The sequence below is a fragment of the Electrona antarctica genome, assembly GCF_951216825.1.
Source record: "Electrona antarctica genome assembly, chromosome: 17".
In the NCBI taxonomy this organism is placed as follows: domain Eukaryota; kingdom Metazoa; phylum Chordata; class Actinopteri; order Myctophiformes; family Myctophidae; genus Electrona; species Electrona antarctica.
This window is the reverse complement of record NC_136798.1, coordinates 36,681,022-36,705,628: the sequence shown is the minus strand read 5'-3', so window position 1 is coordinate 36,705,628 and position 24,607 is coordinate 36,681,022. Positions and strand designations below refer to the sequence as shown.

Genomic DNA, 24,607 nt, shown 5'->3' with positions numbered 1-24,607 from the left:
AAAAACTCCAGATACCCAGATCTCTCTGTCTGTCTCTGTGCCCCTCTCTGTCTCTCGCCAACTTGTTGTGATTTGCCACTTTAACACATTTAATTTAATTAATGCATCTACTCCAGTTGCTTAAGTTGTCCTTTTTAGAGCTTCTTCACATTGGTCTGCAAAGTTCCAGCTATGAATTTGTGAATGACGGGCAGAAATAAAAACCTGCTGTTGGTGGAGGCGGAGGAGCTGCTGGAGGTGGGGTCGAGGCGAGGGTCTACTGGAACTTTCTATGGCTTTGGTCTTCATTTAGCTTGGACTGCAGTGACTCTGTGAAATCGACTTGCCTTTAATAAATGAATAGGCTGCTACAAATTACTTTCTCACCACGTCCGTGCGCGAGTGTCTCGTAATGCATACAACAGCAGATAGGCAAAATGAATACAAAAATGTTCTTTTAATCAAGTTGTATATTGCCAGTGAAACAATGGAATCATTTATGCAAACTGAGGAGCAGATGAGTTGGTTATTTTGTGTTTTGCTTTGAATTTTCACAACTTCCCTGCATTCCTAGTGAAATTCTTGCATAATAGCCATTTAATGGCATTTCCTCAATTGAGTTCAGTTACGTTTCATTGAGGACAAAGTGAGACACACACACACACACACACACACACACACACACACACACACACACACACACACACACACACACACACACACACACACACACACACACACACACACACACACACACACACACACACACACACACACACACACACACACACACACACACACACACACACACACGGCTATTACGTAACATAAGTATACAAACACACAGTCCATCAAATGTTATGCTTAAGCATTTGAAAAATCTACAGAGAACATGAAAGACTTCCATATAATCCTCAAAGCAGAGGTAGTTATGGAAAATTATAATTACTGTGTTTAACTTGTGATTTTCAAAAAGCCCCCTTTGAAGACATTATAAAATCTCAACCCGACACTACCCTGCAGGTCCCAGCCTTGATCTGGGGCAAAATAACATTATCTGTAACAACGCTCTTAAGTCATTTCTAATAGAGGGAAAACGTCTCATGCTCGGAAGGAATGACACGGCTCTGTGATCTCCAAGAAATGAAATTCAAAGAAAATGGAAATGGTCTATCCGAGATCATTTTAAGATCTCACACTCATGGTTTGAATGGGTATAATGGACATAGAAACAGAAGTCAAACTTTGGTCAAGCACTGCAGGGAATTTCACCCTCACTCATCATTGCCACCGTGCATAACATGATAATTATGATGTAGATTACAGCTGGAGTAAACAACTGTCACAGATGGCCTCTGGTTCTAGAGGACACCAGGAATCTGTCTTCTGTCTTCAGTACAGCAGCTAGGACATCTAGGCTATATAAAAACTTTAAGTGCATAGCGATACATTGCCCCAAGCTAGCAAGTTGTGGTCTTAACAACATGGGCCTGGCATTGCCACTTCTCTGGGCTGCTGTACATTTACGGCTACTATTTTGGACCACTATATATTTTTTCATGGCCATCAAATGAGGGTAGCAGACACGGCTGTGGTTCCATCACCAAGAAAAAGATAGGCTGAGAGAAGGTAAGGAACTGACCACTAGGCTGGTGTGGTTTCTCTTAACAAGCCCCATGACAGTCAATTAAGCTTTTTGGTGAGTTTGTTAAGAAATCAGTTCCACCCTCACCCAAGAGGGACAATATGTGACCAGATTTGACTGAGAGACTGCCATCGCGCACATTCCAGCTTTTCACCAGAGGAGAAAAAGTTTTTTTTTTCTCCAAAAATGAGTTAATAGCACAGGCAGACTCTTCACATACTAGAGCATGTCTGAAATAAGTGTCAGAGCTGATATCGACATGTAAATATGAAATAAATGCTTAAACATGTAGCTAGGTGTAATGTTAGAGACCACAGAAGTGAACCTTTCAAGCCTGTTTTCTCAACTCGCTGTTTTCTGCAAGACATTACTCTATAAGCCATATCTCCAAAACTGGTGGGTCAAACTGAACCAATATGTCAATTTAAAGCTATGATTCCCTGCTTTCATATGATATGAAAAAACGAAAATTCTAAAAAATCCAATGGCAGTCCCTCAGTCAAATTTAGTCTCAAGTTTGAGTCAACAACATGGAAACTAATGGCTTGGCTACAGTATATCCTGGTTAACCGCATGCGTGATGACAAGTGAATCGTCTCCAAACCCAATGGTAAGGACTGGGAGGAAACAACTGCTCAGCAATGCACTGTGGATGTTTTGTGGCATTAAAAGGAATGTGGAGTGTCTTAACGCTCACCGAGGTAAACGAGCGAGCTTCCCCGATAGGCTACCAACGGCGAAACGAAGTCACTGAGACGAGAACGAATATCAGCATTTATACGCCTAGCTTTGACGATCCTATTCTCGGAGAGTAGACTTTGATCAGAAGAACTCTGACTGTCTGTGTCTGTGACTACTTTGTTGAGCTGATGTTGGTGGTACTGGTACCACCAGCAAGCGTTCAAAAGAAATAGAACAAGGCAGACAAAGCACAGGGATCACATTATGGAACATGTATAGACACTTACGTTTTCTCCCTTTAGAAGCTCGATTTCATACCGTCTGTTTTATTTTAATGGGACATAATGTAAAGTTCCCTTTCAGCTACCAGGGTACCACCCAGTGGCTGCAGGCTCTGAGCCACCCATGCTAACTCACTGCCATCAGCAGGAACAACTACCAGGGTACCACCCAGTGGCTGCAGGCTCTGAGCCACCCATGCTAACTACCAGGGTACCACCCAGTGGCTGCAGGCTCTGAGCCACCCATGCTAACTCACTGGGTACCACCCAGTGGCTGCAGGCTCTGAGCCACCCATGCTAACTCACTGGGTACCACCCAGTGGCTGCAGGCTCTGAGCCACCCATGCTAACTCACTGCCATCAGCAGGAACATTAAAGTCACCATAACCAATTCTCATCAGTGTCTTGGCAACCCCTGAAAAAAACAGCACAAACTTTAAAGCTCTAAAGACAACACACACAGGCGCGCGCACACGTGCGCGCACGCACGCATGCACACACACACACACACACACACACACACACACAGCCCATGAGCCATTTCTTTAACCCTTAGAAGATGAAAGACGCCAATTGGCGTCTTCATCAGAATTCCGTAAATGATCAATGACGCCAATTGGCGTCTTCAGCTTTTCTTATTAATCTAACCATATTAACATCCTCCGGAGCGCTGTTTAAACTCCTGAGCTTATATTCCAACTACATTACCCATAAAACCCGTGTCACGTGACACACCTGCATCCTTTGCTATAAAACCTGGCCACCCCCCCGGGATCTGCGTGGGGAAGACAGTTTTGGAGTAGTCTATGGTGCGTGTCGAAAGTGAGTGAGTAGTATTGATTGATTGAGCGAGTTTTATAGCAGTAGTAGTAGTAGTAGTAATAGTAGTAGTAGTAGTAGTAATATTAGTAGTTAGTTGTAGTAATTTAGGTTTATATTTAGTTTAGATTCTTTAGTTAGTAGTCTGTTGTCTGTCTGTCTTTGTCTGTCAAAAAAAAAAAAAAAAAAAAAAAAAAAAAAGTGTCCGCGTCTTGCCGTCTTATCTGTGTATAGTTAGTTGACGAAGGTTGACGAAGGTTTTCAGGAGGAGGCCGCCATCATGCGGCATGGCCGCATGATGGCGGCACCTTCGTCAAACCTTCGTCATCGTCAAAATACATTTTTTATATGATAGTTTTATCGTGCATGCTACATCATCCAAATCATTTATTTCTAGCGATCATCTTATATGATTTTGCCTATAAGCCACGGTACAATACACTATTTTGATTATCATGCAAGCGCAATATTATATAGATTTAGTAGTATAATGAATTAGCTTAGCTTTGCGGCCTGCATTACACCACCCTTCCCCCAGCGGCGCGGAAAAGTAATACAAAAAAACAGGGATCATAATAAACGATAAAACAATACTGAATAGATGGGGAAAAAAGTAATGGAACATTTCTCATAATATATAGCATATAAACCACGGTACAATACGTTCATTTGATCATCATGCAAGCTCAATACAGATCTATTTGAAAGCCCCATTGGTTCGCTTAGGACTCCACCGCTGTAGCAGTGGGGGGGGGGATACAACGATGGACACTTTGCTTTGCTTTGATGTGTGTTGGCTACAATGTGTTGGCTGAAATGGATCAACACTGAATAGATGGATGTGTTGGCCACAATTCGTATGTGATTGGCTACATTTTTGTATGAAGGAATGTAATTGTAGCGTGCACTCCAGCTAAATGATTATTTATTTGTACATATTTAGAACCGGGTGATGAGGAGTGGCACGATGATGAAGATGAGGTGAACAGTGATGTGGATGGAGGTGAGTAACTAGAGAGCTAAATAACTTGTGGATGTGGCTAAAGTCTGTCTGCATTTGGCACTATGGAGAACGCTACACCATGCCTCTAATTGATTGAAATGGTTGTTGTTTTACAGATGATGAACAGCCCATCATCTCGACAGCTGCAGATGCTGCCCCTGTGCCCATGGAAGCAGGTATAAATACAATGCACAGAACAAAATCATGTATATCATTTTATAGTCTCATCACATGTTACAGCTCCACCAGATGTATTCTACATGAATAAAAACAATGTTTTTTATGCTAATAATTGTGTATTCCTGTAATTTAGGTGATGCCAACTCAACGGCTTCGCCAGGGTGGTCTGCTGGTGGGTGGGAGCCACAGGACATCCCGTTTACTGGAGAGCCGGGTGTTCACTGTGACCTCAGTGCAGAGAGTGATCCAGTGGACTTCTTTGAGCTGTTGCTGACCGATGAGCTGCTCCAGTATATTTGCGATGAGACCAACAGATATGCAGCGCAGTCCATCGCAATGGTGTGTATTGTGTATATTCCACATTGATGTTTTCCCAAATTGATGACTTTGTTGTAATTTCTGCAAATAAATCTAACTTATATATCTATCTATCTAGATCCAGGACCCACTCCCACACTGGACGGATGTCTCTGTGATAGAGTTGAAGAACTTCTTCGGGCTCTTTTTCCTGACGGGCCTTGTGAGGAAGCCAACCCTTGTGTCATACTGGTCCCGGCGTAAGGCTAATGAGACACAGCAGTTCAGGCGCACCATGAGCCTGACCCGGTTTCTGCTGCTCAAGCGGTTCCTTCACTTCAGTGACCAGGAGACTCCAGACACAGCGGACCGCATGTACAAAGTCAGATATCTTGTGAACTATCTTCTGGCCCGGTTTCAGTCCATGTACACCCCAGAGAAGAACATATCCATCGACGAAGGTGTTATGCTATGGAAGGGAAGACTGGCTTGGAAGTGCTATAATCCGTTGAAGCCGGTAAAATGGGGGATTAAATCCTACTGCCTAGCCGATTCAGCGACGGGCTACCTCTGGAACATGAAGCCATATACCGGAGTAGGCTGTGGGCTGGACACGACCGTGATGGAGCTTCTCGGACCGTTGTCCAACAAAGGCTACCATTTGTACATGGACAATCTGTACAACTCAGTGAACAGGTGTATTATGCTACTGTCTTTGGGAACCCATGTATGTGGGACGATGAGGAAGAACAGGGGGGAACCACCGGAGATGAAGCGGCTTAGCAAACCAGGCGACATGAAGCTGGGCGAGACTCTGATGCGCCACAACAATGACGGGGTGATGCTGTTGGCTTGGCGGGACAAGAAGGTTGTCAAAATGTGCAGCACCATCCACCCACACACGATGGTCACAGTCACTGAGAGGCGTAAGAAAGCCAGAGTGACGCCAGGCGAGCCAGTCAGGGATAAAAAAATTAAGCCACATTGTGTCAACGAGTACAACAAGTACATGAATGGTGTGGACAAACTAGACCAACATATCTCCTACTATCCGTTTGCCCGTAAGTCCTACAAGTGGCCTGTGAAGTTTGTCTTTTACATGTTTCAGATGGTGATGTACAATGCGTTCGTGTTGCACAAACTCAAGCAGGGCAGGACAAAAACTCTCCTGGACTATATCATGTTGGTGGTGGAGAGGTGGACATCACTGAGACCAGGGAGGCCGGAGGAGGAGGAGGAGGAGGAGGAGGAGGCGGCGGAGGGGGCAGTGGGGGGTGATCGTCCATATAGGGCAAGAGCAGGTGATGATAATAGGAGACTTGAGGTGCATTTGCGTGGCCATGTGCCAGTGAGAATTGACAAGAGAACCTGCAGGCTCCACCTGCTCAGTAACGGTCCCAATGGTAGACCACTCCGGCATATGACCCTGTATTACTGCCCTGATTGTGAGGTGCCCTTGTGTTTGTTCCCATGCTTCTTCGTTTACCACAAGGACAAGAATATCAAGCACTACTTTGAATAACTGTTCTCTTTTTTTTTCTTTTTTTCTGTCTTATTTTGAAAGTCTACACCCTCAACGTCAATAGAACTGTAACTACCCTGTATACCCTACACACACACTGTCAACGTCAAATAGAACTGTACCCTGTATAGCCTACACATACAATGTCAACGTCAAAATAGTGTAACAGTGCGGCTAAGCTGCTTCATCTCCGGTGGTTCAGGGGGGGAGGGGGGGAGGGGGTCCTACACACACACTGTCAACGTCAAATAGAACTGTACCCTGTATAGCCTACACATACAATGTCAACGTCAAAATAGTGTACAGTATGTACACTATGTATTGCATTAGTATTTATTTATTTTCTGTAATTATTTTAAATTATAATGTTTATGTTCTGGTTATGTTCTGGTTATGTTCTGAAAAAATAAAAGTGCACTTTTCCAATTTGAGATACCTGTCGGGCTATTTTTACACTATTCTGAGGTTTATGGTTTGACTAAGCGAGTTTCAACTGTGATTTACTCTGTAATTGTAGATGGTAAGAACCCAATTTTTTTTTATAATGCAGTATACATTCAAGTCTATATTTTGATACATATCATGGGCACCAAGTCATATCAAAACAATGTCCTTGGATGTGTTTTTTATCAAAACTGTGTTTCTTCGTAACAGGTTTTTGAGATTCATGCATGAATATACAAGGTACTGGTAAGACTATGTAGACATGGTATATATCAAAATGTGCGTTAGAATGTCTACATTTACCCCAAAAAGAATTTGAGTTTCTATCACGTTCCAATGCAGAGCTATGGGAACTTTTAGCTGGATAGGTCAGATTGGTCCTGACTGACCATGCTATTTATAGATGGCAAAATATCTACAGTGGTACATGTGAGAAACTTTTTTCTTTTTCTTTTTCTAACTAGACAACTCACCCTTTAAAATGAGATATGGCATGGGTGTGTACGCCCAGCAGAAAAAAAGTTCTTTAGAAAATAAAACTTCAACTGGTCATAACTTTTTTTGTTGTCCTAGAAACAGAAAACAGTGTAAATGCAGGCTCTTTTAAATGGCTTCCAACACAAGAACTAAACATTTTATCAACTCAGTTCATTTTTTTCCTGGAAGCAGACAAGTCAAGCTTTCTCTGAAGGTCTTTCGTTGTCACACATTCACAACAGAGAATTTTCAATAAATCATTCAAAAACGCCATTCTGCCATAGAGAAGTCTAAAAACTATATAGAAATCCATGAATATCTCAAAGAGTTAATGGTGTTCAAAAAGCTCGAATCACCAGACTGCTGAAGCATTGAGCACTGTCACCATGCATATGAAAAGTGGGAATGTATACCTGATGCTGCTATTTTTTTATATATATTTATCAAGGAATTTAACCATGCAAATGACACTGTCAACGTATGCATAAACCTGCAGCTATTTTCTTATCCATTTTATCCATGCATCTTCTCTATTTTATACCCTTTTCCCTATTTCATTCGTATGGGCACTTGCCCATATGTATCCACAAAGATATACTAGAACTATAAAACTATAACAAATACATTGGTAAATGATATATAGTTATTGTTATAGTTATATGACAATATCGTTTGATTGATTGACTGAAATTGTGTTGTAGAGCCATGAGATCGGCGGACCAGTCACTCCTGATTTAGCCTCGGAAACCCAGACGTTTTTATTTCCAGGGAGAGAAAAAGAAAGTCTGGGGCCGAGTCCACTTCAATTCGTCTTCACCTTTGTTAAATTGAAGCAGACACGCACACACGTACACACACACATACTCTCTCTCTCTGTCGCTCTAATTAATTAGTCTCATGTCCTGCAGCTGTGTCTAGTTTCTCCCGGCGGATCCTGCCGGGAGGTGCCTATGCCATAGAAAGCGTAGGTGAGTTCCAGTCTACTCCTGATTGTGCCTGATATGCAGTACAGGACCAGGGGTGGCCAAGCTTTCGCTGTGGCCGGACCCAGTCTCTGTTAACGCCCCACACTGGGCAAGACCTACGCTGTAGACGGCATACATTTTTGGGGGGCGGAAGTTGCAGGATTTGGGCGGAAGTACCGCTCAAGGAAATGACGCTGACGCTTTACAAATCTTTTTACATCTCCGTGAATGAAAGTGTTGTGATTGGTCGAAAGAATATCGTACCCGGGGGAAATACATCTGACGGATGTTCCGGCCCGACACTTCCTGCCATCTCTGCCAGACTGAAACTTCAAAATAAAATTCCTCAAAAAGCCATTTCACTACGTCTTTAATTTTCATTAACTCTTTCACTTTCATTCTCTTTTTTGTCTATTGTTATATGCTCTGTGAAGCACTTTGGTTCGACCTTGGTCGTTGGAAATGCTATACAAATAACGTTTGATTTGATACATCAAAAAATTTCACCCTTAAAGGATAAATAATAAAATGAAAAAAAAGTGCTTAAAGCAGTTTATGATTTTTCATTTTATTTTGAGGAGGCCATTCATTCTTACCAGACGTATTGAGTTTGCTGAATTTGGAGAAGTGCTCTGGCCAGTTGCAGTTCAATTTTATTTTAACTATATTGAAAAACATTTTAAAATTGTTCAACTAGTCATTGGGAGCTTGTAGATCGGCTTTTTTTAACTATTCAAAAATGTTTTTCTAAATAGTAAAAAAGGCAAAGAAGTTTAGTTTATGTATAAGGTACTGGCAAAATAGGGCCCCTAGACTCCAAGCCTGGAAGGATGCAAAGTAAAGTACCACACCTACAACTTTCATCACAGGACAGGAAGCCCAGCTGACATGCATCTAGGCCCAGAAAGAACTCTCCCGTGAATGTGGCTACCTTGGAACGGTCTGTGGGACAAACATTTCAGTCTTTTTTTCATAACCACATTATCCCCGGAGTCCCTATTTTGGGCATGTCATCACAACGGGGCGTACAATTTCAAGATATTTCCAGAAACGTTCAACATGTTTTTAAAACAGCAGATCTACCAGCTTGTAAAACAGGGCTTATGGGATTCAATTAGATTTAATGTTTAGTGTCTCACTTTTCATTGTGGGCTCATTATATGCTATACGGTTTTGATTGCTGCATTTACGTTTTGCCTTATTTGCTCCACTCAATCTGGCCTATATCACACACGAAGGAAAGGCCACAAGTTAAGTAATTCTATTCCCCACAGTGTCATTGTGGAAGTTATCAGGGGGTCGTGTGGTCATTCTATTCCCCACAGTGTCATTGTGGAAGTTATCAGGGGGTCGTGTGGTCATTACCTTTTCACTCTGCATTAGACGGCTACGGCTGACACCAAGTGTGTCGCTCTTTTGCGTTTCATCTGTTCCCTTTGTGTGACAAAACAAATGCAGTTAATGGGGGATAATTATCCTCTCTGGAGAGGTTGTTAGGAGCCTCTCTGCCATGTAGGCGCTAATTGGTGATGCTAATTGCGCTTATTATCTAATGACGAGGTTGTTTAGACGGAATGAATTCCCAGATCAATTCACATTGTCCTGATGAAGGGAGGGATGGGAGGCCGGGCGGGGTACCACACAGCACAACAAATAAAATCAACAGACCCGACATTTATTTAAACTACAGTAGGCTTGAATATCACCAAAAAAAATCACACCCGTGTGAACCGAGTGGTGCAAATCCCCCCCCCCCCCCCCCTCTCTGTCTCTCTCTCTCTCTCTCTCTCTCATTAGCAGGCAACATGCAGCACTATCTCTCTCTCTCCGTTTCTGGCACAACAGCGCCACTTTTGGTACTCATTGGTACTGGTCACATAGTCACACACAAACACGGACACGGACATTGCTGTTCATTGGAGTGGTTGCACCACTCAAAAACATTGTTACATAAGAGAACATGCAAATCAATAGTTTACAATCGCACAGCATTAACCCTAGCGTTCCCATTTTTGGTCATAACAGGCAAGCATTAGGCAAAGACAGGCTACCATTCGCTCCAAAATACCCGATCTAGAAACTCACAAAGCTTGTAGATCGGCTATTTTCGGAGAAGAGATTTGGGGCTCCATTTTCATCAACCTTATCCCTAAACTTCTTTGCCTTTTTTTTACTAATTTGAAAAACATTTTTGAATAGTTCAACTAGCCAATCTACATTGACACGTTGTGAGCTTGTAGACTGGCCATTTTAACTATTCAAAAATGTTTTGCAAAATAGTAAAAAAAAAAGGCAAAGAAGTTTAGGGATAAGGGCTTTAGCGGTGACGAAAATGGAGCCCTTGGTGTAGACTCTACACTGTAGAGGGAAAAAGGAGGGGGAGTCCTGGCCCGGGGTCTCTGTTCAATGAAGTGGTTAAGAGGCCTATTTGGGCATATAGACATCAGACTAAAATGTAAAACAACACAGAAATATATGATATAAATTCCGCTGACATGTATTTACTGTACACTTTCTATTTGCAAATGTACATGCTCAATCTATTCTAGAAGTCAGAGCACCCAGGTCGCTCTCTGGCTCTCCACTCATGTGAAAACCATTAGCCCTTTATTGACCCCCTAAACCCAATTAAAGGAACCACCGCGCATGTTAAAAACAGATAAACAAACAGTAGGCACAGTTTGCCTCCGCACACTAGGAAGGGTTGTTTGTTTTTGCCAGCCCAGAGGGAATTACCACCCGAATGATTGTTTTGGCATAAAGGCTGGATGTGATGTCAGTTAGGTGTTGTTTGCGTCCATCACAGGGCTGTCTTGGGAGTTGTGACTACTAGCACTAGTATGTAGAGCCCAACCAATATATCGGTTTGGCACTGGTTTTTGACAACATTGGTATCGGCAATTATGCAGCAATTTTCTTAAATGTTTCAAAATAGCAGATGTACAAGCTCACAACACGGATCACATCGGGACACGTTCCTGACTTAGTAACCATTTTTAATCTATCAAAAACGCATGTGTTTATGTTAATTTATTTGTTTGGTCATAAAGTTTTTGTCAAAGTGATTAGAAAATGTTCAAACATCGATAATCGGTTTGAGGACTTGAAAGAAATCTGGATTGGTACTCCTATCAGACCCAAACATAATTGGTCAGGTTCTACTTGTATGAACTCCAACATGACCCAAGATTCTGCATAAATGAAGGTAATGTTAGAGGAGCTGGCTAATATGGCTATGTTGTCTTTCCTTCACCTCACACTCACTAGCCATGGTTTACATGACGCTCATACTTCACAAGTGTCATGGCACAACTTCAGCCTGTTTTTTGGCACTGCTACATTTACAAAGCAAATGTGTACACATAACATAAACGTTCCGATTTCAAATAGAAAGTGCTCACCCAAGGTGCCAAGGATGTTAGAATGTTGCTGGGTCGGCTATAAGCACCCGTGCATTCCGCGTTGTTCAATGAAAAACATTTTATCCGAGCACCAGTTTCTCGGTTTTATCGCCGTTGGCTTTCAAGTTTCAACTACACGCCACCACACGCAATTTTTTCATCAGTCAATACAAGCAGTCAGATATACTGAACAGCATACTTTATTTAGAATTAAATTGTATACATATAACATAATATACATATATACAAATTATACAGTATATTACATATATTTTGGCTTCGATTATCGCTTATTATTGCTGCACTGCATCCGGATCGCGATGCATTGCTGAATCGGTTATTTTTAGAACAGAAGAAGTAGTATGTTTCCATCTGGCAAGCCCCACTCCACTGCCATATACACAGTCTAATCCATGTACACAAACTAGCCCTGCTGAGCATTTTGACGTGTTGAGGGACAGCTCAACTAATACCAGCACCATTTCCAAACTGCCCTTGCACCACCTGTGTGCAACATTGGTCATTTTCCCCACAGTGTGCAGACTCCACCTTCCTGAGTCATGATGCAGAACGAATACATCGGTCAACTTTTGAAGGCCAAATACGATTGGGAAAAAAATAAAAGCTTTTTTTTTCATATAACAGGAAGTGTAGAACGGGTCTGCTAGTGTATGTGTGAGAGGAGGAGAGTGTGTTTGCCAAAAATCACACTTCTATGACTGGGCTGGGCTGGTGCAACAAAACCCTTTGCCCGAGCACGTGTGTGTGTGTAATTTCAGCATCGGTCTGCGCTTGTTCTCGCACTGCCGGCGCACTGCTGCTTTAGTGTTTGCATGCATCTTCCGAGATTGTATGGCTATAACACCGGTTATTATATTATTAGGGACCAAGAAGTCACGCAGTGACTTTGGTCACTACTTGTTTTTGTGTTTATTTTTCTTCTCCTTCTCCTTCTCCTTCTTCTCCTTCTTCCGCCAAAAATAGCTGTTCTGACTGAATGGTGCAGTCGGTTTTCGCGAAACGCGGTAATCTGGTAGAGGGCCATGCCAAACGGTGAATATGCGACGCCCAAGACGATTGGCCAAATGGTGGCGCTATAGCGCTCAATTGAAAATGCTAACTTTGAACGTGCATAGCTCATGAACCGTTTGACCGTTGGCAATGACACTTTGATACCCATATGCGTCTCCTCGTGCTGAACAACTTTCGTGTTCTGACTTTTGACCTCTGACCTTTAGATCACCCGCCATTTTGAATTATATGATCAGTACTTTATTTTATTCTCCTTCTGCCAAAAATAGCTGTTCTGACTGAACCGTGCAGTCGGTTTGCGCAAAACTTGTCAACATGATAGAGGACCATGCCAAACGGTGACTATGTGAAGCCCATCATGATTGGCCAAATGGTGGCGCTATAGCACTCAATTGATGCAAAACTTGCAAAACTTGCAAACTTTGAACGTGCATATCTCATGAACCGTTTGACCGTTGGCAATGACACTTTGATACACATATGTGTCTCCTCATGCCGAACAACTTCCGAGTTCTGACTTTTGACCTCTGACCTTTAGATCACCCGCCATTTTGAATTATTTGAAAAACAGTTCAAATGTAACTCCTCCCAGAATCTTTGCTCAAAATGCACGAAAACTTCTACACGTGAACTTTGGACCTATACGGACAAATAATCGTAGCACATTTTTGTTAAGTGAAAAAATGAAGTTTTTATGAGCCAATGAAAATTGCTGTTTTGTGAAAATTATTCTTCTGCCTCTAATACACACACATGCTTATGTCACTTTACTATGCGAATCCCATCATGATTGGCCAAATGGTGGCGCTATAACACTCAATTGATGCAAAACTTGCAAACTTGCAAACTTTGAACGTGCATATCTCATGAACCGTTTGACCGTTGGCAATGACACTTTGATACACATATGTGTCTCCTCATGCCGAACAACTTTCGTGTTCTGACTTTTGACCTCTGACCTTTAGATCACCCGCCATTTTGAATTATATGAAAAACAGTTAAAATGTAACGTCTCCCAGAATCTTTGCTCAAAATGCACGAAAACTTCTACACGTGAACTTTGGACATATACGGACAAATAATCGTAGCACATTTTTTCTAAGTGAAAAAATGAAGTTTTTATGAGCCAATGAAAATTGCGCGCGCACGCACACACACACACACACACACACACTAAAGTTTATACTGAATGATGTTACTGTTTAGAATGAGTCAACTGACTGTGTCTGCATAGCTCAGTTGGTAGAGCTCTCGCCGTTGGACCACAAGGTTGTGTGTTCAAATCCCGGTAAAGACAACTCAGTGTATCCATTGTGTGCTGCAAGATTTGTGATGACTCAACTATATAAATATTGAAGTAGATTACATTTGACCCATCAGGCACTAGGACATGGCATCACAATAATAGAGATACTAGTAACTGAAATAGTGTAATAAGTCTCATAGTGTAATAAGTGTAATAGTGTAATTGTGTAATATTGAAATAGTGTATTGAGTCAAATTTTTTAATAGTGTAATAAGTGTATTTAGTGTAATAGTGTAATAGTGTAATAGTAGTGTAATAGTGTAATAAGTGCAATGTGTAATACCGTACTGTACTGTACCATACTGTGCTGTACCGTATTGTACCATATGGTACTGTACTGTACTGTACTGTACTGTACTGTACTGTACTGTACTGTACTGTACTGTACTGCACCGTACTGTACTGTACTGCACCATACTGTACTGTACTGTACTGTACTGTACTGTACCATACTGTACCATACCGTACTGTACCGTACCGTACCGTACCGGGACATGTTATGAGCATGTAGATCTGCTAATTTAAATAATCGTAGCACATTTTTTTCTAAGTGAAAAAATGAAGTTTTTATGAGCCAATGAAAATTGCGCGTGCACGCACACACACACACACACACACCAAAGTTTGAGTACTTATGCTGAACTAACACTGAATGATTTTCCTGTTAACAATGGAGTATCTGATTGTCTCCGTGTAGCTCAGTCAGTTGAGCTCTTGCCCTTGGACCGCAAGGTTGTGTGTTCAAATCCAGCTACTGACAACTCAGCTTGTCAGTCTTATTTGTACATATTGTTGTGGGCTATATCAGTGAGATCAATAACTTTAAAGACTGGTGTGATAATTGCCACCTTATGTTAAACACCACAAAAACTAAAGAGATGATCTTCAATCCAAATCCATGGTTATGAACGAATGTCTGCCTAACACACACACGCATGCAGCCACGCACGCACGCACGCACGCACGCACGCACGCACGCACACACACACACACACACACACAAAGAGAAGTTTGCACGCACGCACGCACGCACGCACGCACGCACGCACGCACGCAGGCAGGCAGGCAGGCAGGGGCGGGCAGGCAGGCAGGCAGGCAGGCAGGCAGGCAGGCAGGCAGGCATGCACGCACGCACGCACGCACGCACGCACGCACGCACGCACGCACGCACGCACGCACGCACGCACGCACGCACGCGGTGTGTCCAAAATGAGGACACACCTTCTTGTTAGCAAATCACTGAATGGTTTTACTGTTTACTATGTAGTCACTGGTTGTCTCTGTGTAGCTCAGTCAGTAGAGCTCCCGCCTTCGGTCCACAAGGTTGTGAGTTCAAATCCCGGTACCGACAACTCGGCTCGTCGGTCTCATTTGTGCGTGTTGATCTTATTGCGCATTGTTCTTCTTCTATCTTGGTCCCGCTTTATCGCTGCTTGCAGCTATATTTATTATTACTACTTGGAACGATGCAAGTTGGAAATGCATGCCCCACCCAGTTATTATGCCCATATATGGAGTTCTTTGTCAGGCATGCCCAAATATGGAGTCTATGCAGATGTCAGAACATCATTGTGATGTAAGAACAGGCCAGCTCCATATATGGAGATCTAGGGCCTCAGGGCGTCTTACTGATATTAATCTATCTATGCAATATTGTCCAAGGAGAAGTGCCAGCTAAATTAATTTGTACAAGGGCTTCATATCACAACTCTCTTCTTTGCAAACAATAAGGATGCTACGGTACAGTACGTCATTGCAACATCCGAATCAGCAAGGGCTGGCCTTGCAAGGGGTGTGTCAATAATACACAATACATTAGAAAATGTGTCAATTAAAAGAAAAAGTAATCCCACACTGTTTTGCTTTTGCATGGTTGAGAGCTTGTAGATCGTCTGTTTTTGTTTTGTTATACAAAAACGCATATACTGTACAGCTTATAGGAATTGTTTTCTTGGGGGGGGGACAACCGAATGAGTCAAGAGGGAACACTTCTTGCAGGATGTTCAATTTCTAACAGACTAAAAAAGGTGTGTTTCAAGCTAAAAGATTACGTCAGTCTGTCAGGTTTCAAAAACTTGTGATCAGTGAAGTGTGACTAGAATGTCCATGTGTGTGTATGACGTCTGTGCTGTGTGAGTGACTCACGCATGGTGGTTTATGCTAGACTCTAGAGCCTGACCCATATCAGATTTTGGGTTCTGATTCCTAGACTACACAGATTATCAATGTTTTGATAATCTATGTATTAAAAAACATAGATTTGATTAAAGTTTGTATTTCAGAACATTTACTTTAAAAAAAAACACACAAACTGGATACTACTTGGTTTAGCCATATTCAACCATTTGCTAAAATAGATGATCTGCATCTACTGTAGATGTGCATTTTTTATATATAATATCTTTACATTATTAATTTATTGAAAACTCATTTTAGCATGTCTATAGACAATAATACTCAAAATAGGGACGTCAGTTGTATGTGGTTAATGAAATTGGGGCACATACGCTGCCTAAATACAAATACTGATGTCTCCAAAATAATGGCTGATATATCGGCCAGAATGATATATTGGTTGGGCTCTAATTTTTACTACGTGTTCTTCCTTGGCCTTCTCACAGTTGGGGTTGTCTCACTATCACTCTTTTCTCGTCTAGCTCTGCCCTAGTGCTGTCTATGCCTTATAAATACTTACATCTGGCGCACCCCGTCATACCAGCTGTTTGACGGCCAAGCAAGATTTTATGTGAATTCACCTAAAACTTTACTTTTTTTACAGTTGGAAAAATGAGATGAGGAAACGGTTTAAAAGTGGGAAGAGGAGAGAGAACTTACATTTTTGCCAATTGAATACTTATCAAATTCCTAATACGGCATTAGAGTCTGCACCTAATACTGGCCAGGTTTTGGCAGCTGAAATGCTAACACAGTATGTGTAGGTGTACTATGTATGTGTTAGGGTTACAGAGCGCTTTTGTGAAGCAGACTGCTACTTGGTGAGAGAGAGAGAGCGAGAGAGAGAGAGACTGAGACTGCACGTCTGACTTTACTCAGCATTTATGATTTATGGTGGTGGGATCTCTGAATTACAACACGCACATTCACTCTAGCACACACACTCAATCCCACACACGTCCACACAATCAAACACTTGCTCATTCACCCACACCCTGTACTCAAACTAACAAGTACAAACATGCACGCACACACACAAACAGGGAGGCCTGTGAACCTGGGTTCATCCAAATGTCTAAGGATTCAGCTCACACACACAACACACACACACACAGCATGCTGGCTGACCCTGAAGCATGGCTTTCCAAGGAGATGGAGAGGTGGAAAACCGGGTACTGAAAAAGTTAAATCGTCTCTGTGTGTCTTTCTCTTAGCTCCAGCCCCTATAGAGACCTATATGAGCACATGCCAAAGAGTATCAGTGAACAGCCAAACTCACTGTCCCATCAGAACATTCACTTCCCCTGTCTGAGATGATGTTCTATCCTGAGACTCCCATTTGCATCCTGACTGGAGACTCACTTCTTTGATACATGGATGTGTGCATTGGTGGGTGGAGAGTACTGGGTACCATGCACAAGGAGAAAGAGGAGCCTACTGTTCAAAGTAACATTAGATGATCTTCAAACTATTGACAGAATAAGAGTTTCCTGTAAATCACTTCATATTTCCTTTATAAAGTAGCCTACATGTTTTGTGTGTGTAGCTAAACCGTGAACAAATTGCAAGTGAATTTATGATCCTAATGAGAAATAGAAAATACTTTAATGTACAATAATCACAGATTAATCATAGCTGCCACAATGGCAGCTGTTCCTGACTGTGACCTTTTAGCTCTGCCAAGAGAAGTCAGTCCAAAGAAAAACTTCTGAGAAAAACACTGCAGAAACACTACACACACACGTACACGCACACACACACACACACACAGACTACACAATCAGGTCTCTCAAGTGTGGAGACTGTTTGGCACGTTCCCGAGAAGTAATTGAATTAGTCAGGTGAACGTCAGTTTGAGTGTGAGAGCGAGAGAAAAAGAGAGAAAGTGTTAGTGTGTGTGTGTGTGTGTGTGTGTGTGTGTGTGTGTGTGCACGCACGTGCGTGTGTGTGCGTGTGTACAGTACACGCGCAGGAGAGTTAATGAGAGGGAACAGATAGGAGACGGGGGCAGTAAATCCAGCCTGAAGGTCTGTCCATTTGAGTGGTTACTGTGGTGATATGTTGAGTGACGCCCTCAAACGCCAGCCACCCCGCCGGACCAAACAAAACAAAGTCTGTTCCCTCGACAGTGGGTATGACTAAAAAACACACACACACACACACACACAGTCACACACACACACACACACACAAATCAACCCACCATTACTCCTGTGCACATGCGCACGCCACACACACACACCCACCCCGCTAGGAAACCTCACCCCTGCGCAGCACTGTATGTACAGCCAAAGGTAACATGGGCAGCTTAAAAGCAAATAAATCATCCGATCAACCTGCTCTCATTAAAGCCTGCTAGTATGACTGTCGCACGCACGCACGCACGCACGCACGCACGCACGCACGCACGCACGTGTCTCCCTTTGTCTGACAGACAGAGAATGGAAGAGGAGGCAGGGTGATAGGCAGCAAATTGCAGGTTCTCTTTTTCTTAAGAGTGATAGAGAGCTAAATTAAAGGTAAGAGTTTTGCTGAAGGAAAAAGGGAGAACAACAGTCATCTGCTGCAGCTGAGAATGATCTGTCAGTAATTTCCCCTAAGAGCATTGTCTTATCTTTACATTCTCTTTTCATCATGTCCCATCTCCCAATTCAACAGATTCTTACATCTCAAATGTTATAGCAGTATAGGCCAGTGGTTTCCAACCAGTGGTCCGGGGACCACCAGTGGTCCTTGAGGGGGTTCAACGTGGTCCCCAGTAAAATGACAGAGAGTTGGTAAACAAACTTTTGGTTCTGAGAGGCTAAATCTTATCAAATGGTGGTACGTGTGGCTCAAATGCAGAATACATAATGGACCTTGACCCCGAAAAAGGATGAAAACATATGTTTTCATATTACATACATACATACATTACATATGCAAATTATGCATACAGTATGTTGGTTAGACATACCAACAGTCCTACAGTCATGAGTCCGACAAACCCTTGCCGGTTACAAATCACCGTGGCTGCCGTGTGCGGTTAGGGTTAGGTCCCGCACAGAGTACAAAACTCTGATGCTGGCCTTCAAAGCAACCAAAGGTTTGGCACCCACATATCGTAGAAGTCTGATTGGACCTACAAACCCTCCCGCGCGTTCAGATCAGCCAATGCAGGGAAGCTGGAAGTACATTCACTAAAAACACCGGGACAACTTCTTCTCCCTTCTGGCTACAAAACAAGGAATGGAATGCACTTCCCATTGCAATCAGAACTGCAGACTCACTCCCAATCTTCCACCATAGTCTGAAAACCCACCTCTTCAGACTTCTTAGCCCGTAGCACTTGCCCTAGCCTCGACGACCTTACATGCGTATGCAAAGGCTCAAGTTCTCAACTTAATTTAGATAGCATCTTATGTAGATATCACTCAGTCTATGTATACGCATAGTTTCACTGTTCACTGCTTACGTACGATTCTTGATGACTATTTTCTATGTATTTGCTGTATCATCATGTTTTGTTCTTGCTTACTGTAAATCTCTCTGGATTAAGAGCATCTGCTAAATGCCTAAATTGTAAATGGTTAGGTTTTGGGGTAGGGTGTCGGACTCATGACTGTAGGACTGTGTTGGGTATGTCTAAGTACCCAACACATGCACCCCTGGTATAGGCTATGTTTTATGAAGTTTATTTGTATTGTCTTGGTATGTCCACCTGTGCCAAAATGCATAACGCGCAGACACAACAATAGTACAGTACAGTCACAACAAAGCTAGACTGTTTGTGTGCATTCTGCAAATATTGTGCTGCGGCTGCCCTAGCAAAATAGTGAGTGAATAGTGTGTGTGTGTACATGAACGTGTGTGTGTGTGTACTGTACATGAACGTGCGTGTGCGTATACATGGACGTGTGTGTGCGTGTACATGAACGTGCGTGTGCGTGTACGTGTGTGAACGTGTCTACAGGAAACCAATCTGACCCTAGGGATTAGTGGCTGACTTGGTGAGTGACTCTCATTCTGTTCCAGATGTTTATCACGTCATAAAAGGCCCCAATCCCCCTGTACGAAGTAGGTAAGAACACGACCGCCTTTCAACACACACACACACACACACACACACACACACACACACACACACACACCTTTAGTTTCCTGCTGCTGCTCCTCTGGTACCTGCTGTGTTAGACTGTAGACATTGATAGGAAATCACCGACAGCATCTGATACTGTCAAGAATGGGGAGGCTTCAAGTGTGTGTGTTGACCATGGGAATGAGACACACGCATGCACACACGCTCATCTCACTCACACACAACATTGCAACTAATTGAGGAAACTCTGTCTGACTGTCTATGTGCATCCATTTTTCTCCTCAATGCATTGGCCAATCAAAATTAAATTGCACATGGGCATTGTGCATTGGCAAGAACTGAAGCTGATTTTTCCATTTCCCAAAATATAAGCGTTTGTTAGCTTTTTTTCTTTTTGCAAGTGTGGGCAGTTGCATCCCCGGGTATTTACATAATCCACAAAAATCTGCTTTGGCCCTTGAGGTAAGATTTTATAATTTGAAAAGCACCTTACTTACATGCAGACTATTCCATAACTTTTCAATGGGCTAAATCATATAGAGTATAGACAATGTTGTCACTTGTTGCTGTTAAGAATAAGACATCGACATTAAGTCAGCTAAACAATTAAGTAGACGTGTCTGTACGTGCCACCTGTCTGTGTGAGCCGTGCGCAATCAATGGGAATGGGAACACTGTGGCTGTGTGGCACAAGTCAGAGCGCACTGTACCATACAGTACAGTACAGACTACAGTATACACGCAATCCATCCTTCCCATTCCAATATCAGTCTTTACAGTTGCTATGGTCCTGTTACCACAATAGACAATAGTCCAGTCCTGCTCTGACAAGTCAGCGTCGTGTACCAAAGGCATTACTAATACTTTGTGTTTTGAATTAATAACGCGGAGCGCAGATGAGAGTCGAATAGACAAGAAATAACCAAAGAAAGCATGCAGTGGCAGACACTATCTGTACATTTACAACTGTATGGTCTACAAAACATCAACTTCTGGGAATCGTTGAGATAGGTCTCAGAGTGAATACGCTCCAGGTGTTGCAGAGCAGTGGAGGAGGACGACATATGGATCAGATGTTGCCCCGTGCATACTTGAACGTGTCTTTTTACGCCTCCTTACAAAAGCAAAGTAGCCTTATTAATGCGCTGTGTAGTAGCTTGTATTAATGCCCACTTTGGAGATGTTGCTGCTTTGACAGCAGAGCAGGAATGCTCAGCCACGGCACGGGGGAGGAGAAAGAAGAAGAAAGAAACAAACAAAAAAAGTTCTTACCGAGATATTGTCGGATGTCCAGTAAGATTTTAGGGGGTCCTCCGTTCAGCTGGTAAAAGAGGGAGCCAAAACAGAAGAGGAACAACGTAGCCATGCAAAAACCATAACCTCGCAGGGAGAAACGCAGCGGAATAATAGCAGACAGCGCGCTATACTTCTTGTTGTTCCTCTCTCTGATGTGGTTCGGAGTCTGATTGTTGTGAAGGGGACTGTTGCCGTAATTCTTCATCGTCTCCTCCTCACAGAGCGCCGCAGCTGGAAGCGGTAGTCACCCATCCGCGTGTGGAAAGTGAAACTTCTTGCTTTGATATCATCTGAAAACGGACACCTCAAATCGGAGACGCGGCCAGGCAGGCAGCTAGGCAGGCACCCTCCTCCGCCGCCACGAGTTGTTTTGCGCACACCGTTTCGCCTGCGCTCGGTCTCCCTCGCTCTCGTGCTTCGTTGTACAGTTGCTTCCTTCCAAATGAAGTTTGCTCGGATTTTCTTTTGGGGGTGTGTGGGGGACGGGGACGGGACGGCGGCGGTGTCAGATTACTGAACGTGGAAGAAAAACTTCCACCTCACAAGATTTTGGTTCGAGTCAAATGCGTAAAACAGCGTCACCTCGTGTTCAGGGAGAGGGGAGCATGGATCGACACTCCAAAATGAGACGAGTCTCCCTCTCTGCTCTCTAGGTAATTATCCTCTTTCTATCTGCAAAGTGTTTGTTTCATAAAAATCCAATGTTATGAGCTACTTCCTGTCAAGTGGTGTGTAGTTTGGAAGTGCTCGTTGAATATCACTCAACGACGGCCAATGCGTACCACCTGTTTTGAATTTGCACATAATGCAGGAGGCAGCAGGTTCTTTACTGATAAGGAGTGCTTCCAAACTCTGACACTGCAGAAAAATAATCTGCAAGGAATTTCTTGACAGGAAGTAGCTCATAACATTAAAATGTCTACAGTCTATACTACAGTGGATGTTTATGAAACAAACACTTAAAAAGAGATAAAAAGAGGATAATTGAAGCTTTAAGTACAGCTGCAATGTTGCTGAGTTTGACTGAATCAGATTCTGTTTGGATGAATGGGCTGTCAATGGGAAATTGTATCTAGTTACCACCTTGCTGGCAAGATGGCAGCGATGTGCATAAGGTCAATTGGGCTCGGCATCTGTGGAACTGGGAATACAAATCGGAGGTAAATTAAAATGAGTGGTAAGTAAGTAAGTAAGTAAGTAAGTAATGACTCGAGTGTAAAACATTTATGCGGAATGCAGAATGTAGCTTACGCAATGTAATTTTACAATTTACAATTTAGGCATTTAGCAGACGCTCTTAATCCAGAGCGACTTACATTAAGCAATAACAAAAAGCATGGCATACATCACATGTATAAAAAGTAGTTATCATGAATCATGCGTAAACTAAGAACGTAACAGTGGAGTATCTATGTAAACTATACATACTATACTATATAATATATTATACATGTGTACTATAAAGTGCTATGACTACATAAAGTGCAATTCTAGAGCTGTCTACATAACAAGCTATAAGTCTGTTTAAAATACTATCTAAGTCTACATAATGTGCTATCTAAGGGGCTAGGCTAGGGCAAGTGCTACGGGCCATGGTGGAGTCTGAAGAGGTGGGTTTTCAGACTACGGCGGAAGATTGGGAGTGAGGCTGCAGTTCTGACTGCAATGGGAAGTGCATTCCATAGTTTTGGAGCCAGAAGGGAGAAGAGTTTGGGACGTGTGGAGCGTTGTCCCGGCGTTTTTAGTGAAGGTACCTCCAGCTTCCCTGCGTTGGCTGATCTGAGTGAGCGGGAGGGTTTGTAGGGTACGATCATACTTGTGAGATATGGGGGGGCCATGCCTTTGGTTGCTTTGAATGCCAGCATCAGAGTTTTGTATTCTGTGCGGGCAGCGACCGGGAGCCAATGGAGTGTAAATGTTACACACTTCAATGAAGGAATGACTCCATATCGGTGTGGTTTGATTTTAGAATATATAGCCTACTACTGTACAACAAGACAGTTAAACACACAATGTATTAAGACATTATATATAACATTGTACAGGCTGTACATTTCTGTACAGCCTGCATCATTCACACACTTACAGTATTGGCTTCCTCGTTGACTGACAGCTATACTGTGACTTGTGTGTGTGTGTGTGTGTGTGTGTGTGTGTGTGTGTGTGTGTGTGTGTGTGTGTGTGCGCGTGTGCGCGTGTGCGTGCGTGCGTGCGTGCGTAACATGTTCTTTCCCCCTAGGCAAGCTGTTATGTGTACCATGCCTTTCCTCAGCAACACCGCACCTTCAGGGTACACCTGTGCTTAAGCTCTGCATAGTACTTAGCTACCTCCACAAAGCCTATGGCTATTTTACTTTCACTGACAGCAGAGCAGCAGTGCAGAACTATTCAGCCTGAGCAAATGTAATGACACTGGGCATTTTCATATCAAAGACTCGCAAATTGATGTATTTGGTGCAGACCCCCATTTGAAAAGATTTACGTGCCAATTTTAAGATGTGATATGATGCGTTGTGAATTTGTAGATCTTTTTATTTTTACAGAGCCAAAAAAATAGCCAAAAAATAAAACAGCTTTGTCGAGGCCTTTAAGTGTTTAACGCTTTGCTGGATAACCTCTTGATCAAGGACACCTGGAGGGGGGAGATTATCTTGGGTAAATGAATGGTAAATTAGTCTGACACTATACAACAAGGCATAATGCAGTGTCCTGGTCTTGGGAGCTCTGTGCCTACTAAACATAATGAAGTACCAGAGTGCAATATACAGAAATACAGATGTCAACAAGGTCATAGTGAAGCATGTTTTACCCTCTCTGGGCAAAGTGAAAGAGGTTTCAGTATCAGGAGATTTGCTTCAGTCCTGTCTTCTTTCCAAGACATTCATTGTAGGGTAAATAACTTACACCGGATTACATTATCTAAAACATTAAAAGTTTTACATATATCTCAGGATTACAATAAATGTATACCAGGTTACAGCCATGTTAACATCATCCCTAGAACATGAAGTGGATTTCAAAAAGAT

The 24,607-nt window shown here is 42.7% G+C and overlaps 1 protein-coding gene and 1 long non-coding RNA gene across 3 annotated transcripts in view; one reads left to right on the top strand and one right to left on the bottom strand.

Annotated features, from left to right (window-relative positions):
• The window catches only part of usta (uronyl 2-sulfotransferase a), a 110,588-nt gene extending 88,379 nt beyond the window's left edge, over positions 1 to 22,209 (bottom strand). For both annotated transcript variants that reach the window (XM_079526976.1, XM_079526977.1), the window contains exon 1: positions 21,558 to 22,209. In XM_079526976.1, the coding sequence (XP_079383102.1) occupies positions 21,558 to 21,786 (229 nt within the window). In that variant the 5' untranslated portion in view covers positions 21,787 to 22,209. The remainder of the gene's footprint in view (positions 1 to 21,557) is intronic.
• LOC306941477 lies at positions 4,167 to 5,015 on the top strand. The gene is made up of 3 exons (XR_013792163.1): positions 4,167 to 4,408; positions 4,525 to 4,584; positions 4,722 to 5,015. It is a non-coding gene; the product is annotated as an uncharacterized lncRNA (long non-coding RNA).
• Positions 22,210 to 24,607: the final 2,398 nt, after the last annotated feature.